Source organism: Talaromyces proteolyticus (genome assembly GCF_021365285.1).
Source record: "Talaromyces proteolyticus strain PMI_201 chromosome Unknown BGW36scaffold_11, whole genome shotgun sequence".
NCBI classification, from domain to species: domain Eukaryota; kingdom Fungi; phylum Ascomycota; class Eurotiomycetes; order Eurotiales; family Trichocomaceae; genus Talaromyces; species Talaromyces proteolyticus.
Genome location: NW_025764287.1, coordinates 1,257,215 through 1,269,307, shown reverse-complemented (window position 1 = coordinate 1,269,307; position 12,093 = coordinate 1,257,215). Strand labels below are relative to the sequence as shown.

Genomic DNA, 12,093 nt, shown 5'->3' with positions numbered 1-12,093 from the left:
GGTTGATAGGGCTGGGGGTGATTGTTTAGTGCCTGGTTTATTTTGCGAATTGATGGGATTAGCTGGGTGTTGGGGACATAGTGTTAACATGGTATGATTTGATTAGTATTATTTAATGTATTTGTTATATGCAGCTAAACCAATACAATGCATCAATGCACATTCTATACAAACTCTAAACAGAACAATATATGCATTAAAAACTGAACAGCCCGCTTCGTCTCTTGCCTAATGGGTATACAAGAATTGCGGACAGGAACAGACCGACGGTGATCCCAATGGCAACCTGAATCATTCCGTAACCCATGTCATACACGGAGCTATTACTGCTGTTCGCCGAGCTCGATGTGCCGTTATCGTGACCCGTTAGGTTTGCCCGGATTTGGCTTGCAGATTGAACGCCAGAGACCAACGAGCCTGATGAGGCGAGACCAGATGGCACGAGCACGAATATGCCAGGTAAGATAGCAGTAGCGGCATGGCCGTGCCAGAGACGGCTGTACAAATTCCCTAGCGTACCAATGGTGAATGCCCCTAGAGTGTTGGCCAATTCCATATTCGAGTCGAGCTTTAAATTGCTGAAGTAATTTACCACATAACCGGCCACGGCTATGACTATCATGACAGGGGCTTGCTTCCATTTTCCCTGGTTGATAATGACGAGAAAGATCACATACAGCGCCACAAATGGGAAGCGTTGGAGATACTGGTTGTTGCCTATTTCGGGTCCAGGGCAGGTCGTATTTGGATTAGCTTTGCCATCCATGAGTCCATAAATAGTGGTGCCAACAGTAATTCCGTATCCCAGGAAAAGCGAATAAATAATGGCATATACCATGCGGATGGACCCAGGGATGATTTGATGGGACTGTAATTCCAGACTGCTGCTCAGAACCAAAAAACCAGGAAGAATCAATGCAATTGAAGACTGGGCCAAAGAGGAGAAACAGAAAATGTAATGCGGATCGCCATTGTCTTCGAGACCATTTCGGATACTACCAAAGGCGCGTGCTAGGAACGAGGTGATGATGGTAGCTAGTACTTCAAAGACATTGGAATACAAGCTAGATCGGGGTGAGAAAACAAGTTGAAGCAATCCAAGCACAATACCGAGAAAGAATATGATTGGCATATCGATTGGACGTGCTTGAAAGGCAAAGGGGCCGACTGAGACAGATGCAAATCCATAACATAGAACCACCAACCAGGTTGGGTATTTTGGGGGCCGATTCATCACGTCTTCTAGCTGAACAATAGCCTCGTCAACGGTCACTTTTTCGTGGACGACATTTTTGTAAATGTCTTGGATGTCTTCCAACCGGGCTAGATCAACGCCTTGCACGACTCGCACGAGTTTGACCTCGGTCGTACGCGTGGCCAAATCATCAAACGACATGATCATGGTTCCTGGCAGATACAGGAATTGCGCGTGGATATCGAGCACTCGAGCCGTCATCTGCATATATTCTTCCAGACGATGGCTTGGAGCACCAAATCTCATCAGGGCTCGACAGAGAATCATGAGGTATCTTTGTCGAGTGATAATGGTAGCAATACGCACTGCTATATGTTCCCTTGGGTCTTTTTTTTTGTGATGCATCTTGCGTCGCTTGCTATTCACAGTCTTCTGTAGATCGTCCAGAGCCAATGGGTTACCTGGAGTGCCTAGACTCAGACTTGCTCCGACCAGTGACATGGTCGATTGATTCGGTGAGTGTTTGTGATACCATTTGACCTTTTTTGGAGTCGTGGTGCCGCTATCTGGGGTGACCGGCGTGCTACGACCAGACGCTTGCTGGTTGTGCAGGCGAAGCAAATGCGATAGAATGCCTTCACCCCGATAAGGCGACTCTGACTCGGTATCGGAACCGACGCTGGGAATCGAGTCAGACGAATGGGTGCGTAGGGGCTTTCTGCGCTTGAGATTCTGCACTCCTCGCACCAGACGATTGGCCTCGGTAGTGGGGTGCTTTCCTGCATGCTCCTGAGGGTGCATCATATCGGCCTCCACGGGATCCAGATCCCCAACCCAATCCGCCGTTGTCATGCCTGGTATGAGCGCATCGCCTGGCTCCTCCGGACGCCCCAGCCTTGTCATTAACATGCGAGCGCGATCACGTAGGGTCAGGACGCGGGTCAGATGATTCTTTCCATCTTCGTCATTGGCATCAGATCGGGCGGTATCGGCCTTTTCGAGGTCGGGCATGTTGTGGTGGTGATGGTGTTGGTGGTGGTGGTGGTGGGTAGAGATTTCTGTCAGGGTATCTTCTGCATATTGCGGATCGGGAGCGTGCTCGTCGCGGGAGCGAAATTTCACACGAATATTCCGCAGTCGCTCTGCAATCTCTTCAGGCGCCAGCTCTGGACCTGGAAAGTCCAGGCTCGACCTGTCTGGGGTGATATCGCCGACACTGCCATTGTTGTATGGAGTGTCGGCCATGGTACGGTGCGTGCAGATATCCTCGGTAGCTTCCAGTGGCAGTCGGGATATAGTTTCGATTCCCTCAGCAGAGACGGGATCGTAGGGAGAGATCCATTGCAGTCATTGAGAGAGCAATGAAAACACAACAATTGGGTACAGAAGCGCAACTGAGGAGTAACAAGAAAAAGAGTAGCAGCAGAGAAGTGTAGCATATAAGAGTAAAGAGGCGGGGCTAAATCAGAATAGTACTCGGAAGGAGCGGGGAGGCCGACCCGAGCGAGGCACTTGACGGTAGACGCAGCCGTGATTGGCTGCAGCCTTGGCCCTCTTATCGACGCCCGTGAATCTGGACTCTTCAAGGCCCAACGCGACTCCATTTTTTGCTTGCCCAATGTCTTTTTTCTCCTTTTTTCTCGCCTCTATCTTTCTATTTTTATATCTTTTTTTCCCTGCTTTTTCTCCTATTTTCCGACAGCGTGCGCACACCAGGGCCGCGCATGCTCGCCATTGGAGCCCACCCACTGCATGTGTATTGCGCCAGGTGGAGCCTGTGCGACGCATGAGTGGCCAGCGGCAGAATCTGCCATTGGCCTATGGCGTCATGGCGCTGCCAGCTTGCTTTAATTATCCGGTGGGAATCTATACACTAACCGAAAGCGTGATTATGCATCGATCTTGTTCCAGTAACCCGGTCGGCCGGATGAACCATTACGGCTAGTGTTGCTTACATTATATATAAACATGTTGGACGACTCCTGACACTTTTGTATATAGTTAATTAACTACTCTAGTAGCTGTGCAGCTCTCGATTAGGCAATCATACATGGGCGTATACAACGTATGATAATACACGATGACAAGTTGGTGCCCTCATGGTTATGCTTTCCTTAACACTTAATTACTCTCTTAATGACTGTTTATTGTACTCTTGATGACGCTACTACCAGTTGACGTTTTCGAGTACACTCTACGTTCTCCCGCTAATTAGATCTTGATTACGCTCAACTGCACTCAATATTTGGATAAGCGACTTTTTTTCTACGGCTGCCTAGATGAAACCACGGTCCAGACCAATTCCAGCTGTCTGCCTGAGGGTTGTCTTAAGGAATACATCTATGGAACGTCATGCCCTGCTATTCCACGGCGCTGGTACAATGCCGCAGCCCTACTTTTCCTATTCGGGTGTATTGCTTCATTATTTATATTTGGTACAGAAAACAGCACTTTCCCTATATTGGAGTAGAATATAGTACTTTTCCTATAGTAGAATAGAAAATAGTACTTTCCTTATATTGGAGGATATGAGTTCTTTGAGTAGAAAGAAAGAAAGCATAAATCAGTTCTCAAGCTCTCTCAAGCCTTTTCCCTGTCTCCCTTCTACTTAACTCTCGTCAACATCGACTTTTCAGGAAGGAATTGCCCTCAATTCGTTTTAACCTATATAACTATCACCTCCATCAGTTACTCTGCTACAAACAGACACCATAAAGTGCAGGCCTCCACAAGACGGCTTCCAAGAATTCAGTGCACCCTCATATGCCCGTTAACAACATGGGCTCCTACAGCTTGGGGAGCAGTTCGTCAACCGTGATGTCCATGCCAGCGATCATGCCCAACTGTGCAGCTCAGCACAACAACATTGACGGAAACGAGCCGCAGGCGGTACCTCAAGAATATTGCAAACCATCGTGCATTCTAGGCGTAAAGAACGGATGGCCTGTCGACCTATCCTGCCCAAACGCATCCAGCCATTTGGACTGCATTGTCCAACATGCACCCACAATGCTCAACCTAATCCGGCACACGCTACAAGCTGAAGACTCGCCTCCATGCTTTGACCTCATTCAAATAAACGCCACAAGGGGCACATCTATCCTGAAAATGGCTCTACCTAACACAGGCTACACATTCATTCTTAAGAAGGCCTCGAGGCCTGACGCAACCGATAGACTTTACCAAGAGCAGCAATTGTACGACCAAATGATCGGCTTACAGGGTTCTTCCGTCCCCGTATGTCTGGGGACCTTCACGATGCCATCGAGTGTGGCTATACCTGAGCTGCTCAACCCTCACCCTATCGCTCATTACATGGTCCTTTCATGGGCTGGATTCTCCTTGTTTCCCGATATTGTGAGATCGGACGAAAGGATGAAGGCATATCAGATTTACTGGCTTACCAGAGAATGGATTTTCCAATCCACGAATATCATGCATCGTGGGATTGAGAATGCCCATCAAAGTTTTGTCGGGGATGATATTTGTTATAATCCATATACTGGTGACTTTGTGTTGGTGGGCTTTTCGTCGGCTGACAATAGGCCAATCGTAGATCCACAATCTGCGTTGCCTACATTGCCTGTGTTTCCTACATCACCTACGGTGTCCGGGTTGGCTGAATGAAGAATTGGGAGACATCTATTCAATTTATTTTACTTCTTGTTTCTTTTTTTGTTTCTATATTCTGAGATGTGTTGGATTATCTTGCATGTTTTATTTCGGCGAAGGATACAGGGATACCAGGTCAAACTTGTCTACTATTATTTTGACCACTTTTTCTTACTATAATTATCTCCACTTTGTCAATGACACTTTTCTCTTTCTTTCAACTTCCTACGGAATAATGTCTCAGTAATTAGTAAAAATCTACAAGTAACCTCCGATCAGACCAGTAGCCCTTGCCCGGCATCTAAGGCTCGTTGATACTTCACTACCTTCTAAGCCTAATCGAGTAACCGCAATTTATAGGCTACAACCATTATTACAGAGAAATCGAAGTATCATTCGTAATCATCATGTCATGATTTCATCATTTACAAGTATGCACAGATAGAACAAACGCCTGATCACTCCCACTCCCACGCCCATTATCAGTATGCACAAATGGCATCAACGACCGCCGACGCCGAGCGGCTGTGGGACCGTCTCCACGACGCCAATTTTTTAAATCTTGATACAGCCTTCTGAATGTACGCCATGAAATAGAGACATAGATAAGACTATTCCAGAACCCCTGAAGAGGCAGGACAATAGCGGATAGCAGGTTCAATGCAAAACTGGGTTCGTCGGGATGTACGATGGAGTAGATTCGATTGACTGTTGACGGAACCTGTACAATAATAACGTTCAAGTCAGCATATACACCTCATTTACACTTTGCATATGAATAGAAGAATATACCCATGTAACCACAAGAGCGATAAAATACAGCATTGCGCATTTTGTATATACCCACGACGCCGCATCCATCTTGACGCCACCAACACTCTCGACGCGGTTCTGCGCGTCGTCTCTCTGCTGTGATGGTTGGGCTGGCGAAAGCCCGAATTCTTCGCTGAGTGTGATCGGCGCAGTGGGGTTCAGCGACGATGCCCAATTTGTGTCGTCGTCCCAGGTCGTGCTGGAGGATGTTGGGCTTTGGGGCCCGCTATCCTCGACGAAACGGGTGGTGGGCTGTTTCCAAGGATCTGTGGGTGATAATGTACAGGCACAAATGGTGCTACTCCGGGCTTTGCCGGCGTTCAGATTAAAGAGGCGCCGGTTAGTGAACATTTCGCGACCGGTGCGAATGTATATTAACACTGTGAGGCATATCATGAGCCAGATAGGGCCGTAGAAACAGCCTAGGCGGAGATAGTTCCAAGGTACGGAGATCCAGCACCAGAGCTGATATCAGACGTTAGTAAATAGAGCGGTCAAAATATTAGTTGGAGGGAAGAATGATGGCTTACTAGCCCCGAACCGTAGATTTTGCCTCGCTCTTCGGTCTCGATAAAGAGAAAAACAATCGCGGGGATCAGCGGCAAACCATAACATAAGACGATATATCGCCATTCTAGTTTTCGCAGTTGCACCGCTTCATATTGATGATAGAATGTCAGGTAGACGTTGCATGCCATTGCAAATGTCCAGTAGGCGTCCGACTGCACCGACCTGGTTGGGTATCCTAATCAGCTCTACACTTCATATTCATCGGAAGAAGATTCACCATTGTAATAGACAGGCTTGAAATTGGCAAAGTGGGGTATTGAGCCCTAGCTCAATTCCCGAACGTGCGATGAGTTGCCCGATATTCGACAGGATATTCCCCCAGGACGCATAGAAGGCTAGCCTGTTAACAGGCTTTCGAAACGATTTTGACCCGAGAAATGATCCTACAATTATACTTGTTCCAAGTAAAGAGATCGCCGCTGTTGTCCGCTCTGCTGTCGAGATAGCGAATAATTGTTGTTCGGTGGGGGACATTATGAGAAAGACCAGATGGCCAACACAAGGAAATTAGCACTCAACGGCACTCAACGGCACTCAACGGTGGGTCTGCATGGGTATAGGGTCTTAGTATGTGCATTATTCCATGTGTAGAACTGATGTAATCAATCTGTGATATTATTTATCTGACAGTAACATCCCCGGCCTCGACCTGGTGGAGATTCAAAGTAGTTATATAGCCTGTCGACTACGTTGGCCCAACCCACTCCTGTCGGCCCCTCCATTATTCAGAGTTATTGTCCGTGCTGACTCCAACCACGAAAACTATTGCACATCATCTAAACCTATACCTACCTAGTCGCTCGACGAATTAAGCAACGGCTGCTATTGAATCCGTCCTAAAGGAAAGATAACGCATGGGTTACAAAATAAGCGGGTACTATTGTCAACTAGCAGGAAATAGTGCTCATTATTGGAAAATTGGCAGGCACCGAGTCAACGGGATTCAGAGACTATGACCCGTGTAGACCGCGTGGGCTTTGTCACGGTGAGGCTTTTGTTTTAATTTTTGTGCCTGCTGGGCACGGGCTGCTGGTCTAGTCCTTGGCATCCCCTGGATGTAGTGATCCGGAGTTCGTTGCTCATGTACGAGACTTTGCACTATTGTTGGCCTAGTCTGGATGTTTTGAAAGTATTTGAGAAAAACTGGCGTTAGTGGGGGCTGAAGGATCGTGTTAACGCCGCGTGGTGTGGTTAGTAGGCGTTGTGATTGGAGGGCCAATTACGCGCACATGGTCGACGGCGGGAGAGATTCTGAATACAATATGCAATATCATGACTAATATTTCGATGTTTTGGTCTCTTTTTTCCATATTACGTAGGGATTTGTAGTTCTCTACTACTTATTCAATAATATAACCATATAGCATAGCCCATCGACAGCGTGCTTCCACACCCCAAACCATTTATTAAGGTTTGTGGGCGATCGACGTGGAAAGTTTAAAAAGGGGGGACCTGATGTTGCAGGTCTCACATGACTCGTTCTTGGCCAAAAGCTATTGTGTACTATGTGAAATATTTCTCGTACGCTAATCACGTACATCCTTACGGAGTACATTCATTACTCATTGATAAAAACTTTCTCCAAAGCTAAGCTGTAATAAGAGATACCCCACTAATGCATTGATCTTCTGATGTCGCGGGATGCATAATTCTTAACGCTCACAGACCACGGAGACCCGACAGGACGGTTGCCAAGTACGGCGGACTGTCTGGCTTTTAAGGCAAAATTCATAATCCCCTAGCAACTGTGAGGCCCTACATGTTATAAGAGGTCTATAACCCTTCGGCGCCTCTGAGGCACCTTCGGAGGACCTCACAGCGCCGCTGCCAAGGCACTAGCTAGCCGAGACACTATATAATCCACATCTGCGGCTACATATACCACAGATCAGCAATTAATCTATATCTAACCGAGCCTTATATTCGATTAATAAATTCTAATATTTACCTACTTTTCAGTAACTATCTCACATTCTGATTGCTTTAAACCTCAAGATAAAAGATTAATAATTATTTAGAAATAATTATCACTAGAAGCATATTGATGATCATTATCTCTAAATAACTCTTAAATAAATTAAAAGGAATAACATCCTAACACAAATCTAAAGATACTGATGAGCTCATAGAAATATTATAAAAAGAATATTAAAGATATAATTTTAAACTAATAGCTATAAATAAAATCTATATTTAACTTACTAAAAAGTAATTAAACTTTATAACTCTCTCTAAGTTAGAAATAATCAATAAATATCTAAAATAATAAGTCTAAATAATAGAACTAAAACAGAATATATTATAGAATTAAAATCAAATCTAAGATTTCACCTCTAAAGATATAGATATAAAGGAAAAATGTCTCTAAACTAAAATATTAAAAGAAAAACATTCTCTAAGATTTAAATTAGATTATCTCTATAGTAGAAGAAATTATAATAAATATAAGATATTTATTAGAAAAGCTAAATCCTAATTTAAGAAATATTTAGAGTAATATAATATATATTTAAAGTATAAGATTAATAAAATATTAAATAATCTAGATTAATCCTAGTTTCTGTAGTACTCTCTATTCTAGAAGGAATATAAGAATATAATTAATATAAGCTGGAATAACTTTAAAAATTATCTTTATTAAATCTTTAATAATCTTAAATTTCTTTGAACTGATACTCTATATTAATATATTAATATAAAGTAATAAGAAGAACAATCTGTATATAAATTTATTTAGTTTCTTTGAATATTAGAGAAACAGATGGATCTCTAATATATAGAAAAGCAGTAGATAAAATAATTAAATATTAAAGTTCTTTGGAATATATAGATAGAGATCTAGAAATATCTAAAGAAACTGAAATACTATAAAGAAATGATAATATTTCTATAAAAGATAGAAGATATTATATTCAAATATTAGAAGATTAAAATCAATAGATAATAAAAGCTTAAAAGCTCTATAAAGAGATCTAGAGAAGATAATAGCTTAAGAGAGTAATCAAAATATAAGAGATAAGAGTCCTAAATGAATCTAAAATCTCTAAGAGAAGGATTCTATAGATTTAGTATAAGTTAAGATTGAGATAGAAATTATATAAATAGTTAAAACTATTTTAATTATAGCTAATTTAGACACTTTATCAGTAATTGTTCTAAGCTAAAGATCAAAATAGGTTAAAGAGATATAAATAAGTTAAAAAACTGAAGTTCTAGCTATTAGATGTAATAGCTGCATTAAGAATTGAATCTAATATTATATTAAAAAAGAATCTATAGTAGGAACAATTATTAGTTGTAATGGTAGAGTTCTTTAGTATACTAGGAGCTCCTTTATTCTAGGTGCTTATTGATAGTGATGTTTAGAGCAGTTTTATAGATTAAATCTTTATAAAGAGGTTTAGGATGTACTTAAATAAGACACTTTGAAGAATTAAGGCTGTTAATAGATACTAGATCCGGTCTTATAATTAGTATAATATAGATGTTAAGGCTATAGATATTAAAGGGCTATCTAGGACTATTAAATGTTTACTAAATATAGTGAATATAGATGGATATAATATTATCTTAGATATGCTGTAGCTTTAGGCTATTAATCTAAATATAGATTGGAAAAACTAAATCTGGGGATACAGAGCCTATACCAGTCTAGGAAAGATAGAGATCTTTATTATAACTATAGTATAAAAAGAGCTTCTAGTTGGATATCTAGCTTATTAAATATTATCTAATGCTCTTAAAACTGGAGACCTATAATTATATATAGCTAGGATTAATGGTAGAGACTATATAAAAGTATTACTTAATAAACCCTTAGATTAGAAATCAGTAGTAAAATTAGATTAGAAGATCTCAGAGTATTTTTAGAAGTATAAGGATATATTCTTAGAGAAAACTATAGATATACTGTCTAAATATATAGTGTATAATTATATTATTAAACTTGAACTGAGCATAATTTCTTTTTATAGACTGATATATAGGCTTATTAAGTCTAAATAAGAAATATTAAAAGTATATATAAAGATAGTTTTAGAGAAAGAATAAATAAAATCATTAAAAAGCCTAGTAGGGGCTTCTATTTTATTTATTTTGAAAAAAGATGGTAATCTCTATTTATGTGTAGATTATTGGGGTTTTAATGTTATAATAGTGAAAGACTAATATCTGTTTCTCTTAATATTGGAAATCCTAGATTGACTGTTGGAGGCCAAGTATTTTATTAAATTTGATCTTAAAGATATATATTACTGCATAAGAATAAGATATAGAGACAAGTGAAAGATAGTATTTTGAACTAGATATAGTTACTATAAATATAATATGATGCTATTTGGACTAACTAATGTTTTTGCTACCTTCTAGGCTTATATTAATAAAGCTATGTTAGACTTGCTTAACATCTATATAATAATCTATCTTAATAATATAATTATATATTTGAAGAATCTAGAAAATCATAAAGTTCAGATTTAAGAGATTCTGAAAAGACTTTAAATGCATTAGTTATATTATAAACTAAATAAATATAGCTTTAGCATTGATATTATAAAGTATCTAGAGTTCATGGTATCTTTAAAAAATGTTAGAATAGAAAAGAATAGAGTCTAAATCATTTAAGAATAACTAAAATTATAAATAGTAAAAGAAATCTAGTTCTTCTTAAGATTTATAAATTTCTATTATAACTTTATACTGAAATTCTTTAAGATTATAAAGACTCTGATTAAACTTATAAAGAAAATAGTAAGTAGAGTATTAAAGTATTAGAAATAAAAGAAAATTCCTAGATTACTCATCCTTAAAGCTTTAAAATCCTTTAGAGAATTTAAAGATCTATTCTGTTAAAAGCTCTTATTACAGCACTTTGACCCTATCTAATCTATATAATTAGAAATAGACACCTCTAAAGATGCTATAGATGCAGTAATCACTCAGCTATTTAAAGATGATGTATAGCATCTTATTATCTATTAATCCCAAAAGTTACAAGGACCAAAGATTAGATATAAGACTCATAATACTGAATTAATAGCTATAATTAATGCTTTTAAGCATTGATAACAATACCTAGAGGATAGTTAATATATGATAAGGATCCTAATAGACCATAATAACCTGCAATACTTCACTATTACAAAAATATTATCTAGACATCAGACCTGATAGATAGAATATCTATTAACATACAATTTCAATATAGAATATCATCCAGAATCAAAGAATCTTATAGATACATCTAGTTACTAATCTAACTATATAAAAGACATAGAAGAAAAAGAATCTCTTCTTTCTATCTTAAAAAAGAAGCTTTAAAAAGAGATACTTATAGCTAAATAAAACAATATAAACCCTCCTCTTAAATATAGAGAATCTATAAGCGAATCAGTATATAAAGAAAAAGAATAAGAGAACCTTCTCACTACTAGCAAAAGTAATTCCCATAGACCCAAAATAGGAAATACCCCTATAGATAAGAGTACCGCTGCTAATATCATAAAAGATCTAGAGCTTCTAATACTGCAGTCTCTAGCTATTAAAGCTATGAAGACCAAGACAGCCTATACAGATATAAAACTGGATATAAAGACCCTCCTTCAGATCTACTAACAAAAAGATATCTTTATATAGAAAAAGATAAAAGACCTCTAAAAAGATATTTATAAGATTAAAAACTTGAACTAGAATATTAAAAATAGTAATCTACTTTGATATAAAGATATAATCTATATACCACCAGATAAAGCCTTACAGTTAAAAATTATAAAAAACAACTATAATAACATCTAAAAAAGATATTTTAGAAAAGAATAAATCCTAATAATAGTACACTAAAAATATTATTAACTAATAATAGAAACTAATATAAAATATTATATCTAAATCTATACAGTATATTA

The 12,093-nt window shown here is 39.3% G+C and overlaps 2 protein-coding genes across 2 annotated transcripts; both read right to left on the bottom strand.

The window, feature by feature from the left end:
* Positions 1-81: 81 nt before the first annotated feature.
* Positions 82-2,590, bottom strand: BGW36DRAFT_387282 (putative pheromone-regulated membrane protein). Its single transcript, XM_046217096.1, has one exon. It carries the CDS (start codon positions 2,438-2,440, stop codon positions 197-199), a length of 2,244 nt encoding a protein of 747 aa, XP_046068244.1. The 5' UTR covers positions 2,441-2,590; the 3' UTR covers positions 82-196.
* Positions 2,591-4,323: 1,733 nt separating this feature from the next.
* On the bottom strand, positions 4,324-6,815 carry BGW36DRAFT_419550 (uncharacterized protein; the record flags this gene model as incomplete). Its single annotated transcript, XM_046219462.1, has 5 exons — positions 6,408-6,815; positions 6,151-6,352; positions 5,600-6,085; positions 5,354-5,528; positions 4,324-4,355 (listed from the first exon to the last, which is right to left on the bottom strand). The coding sequence occupies exons 1-5, from the start codon at positions 6,662-6,664 to the stop codon at positions 4,324-4,326; spliced, it is 1,152 nt and encodes a 383-aa protein (XP_046068243.1). The 5' UTR covers positions 6,665-6,815.
* Positions 6,816-12,093: the final 5,278 nt, after the last annotated feature.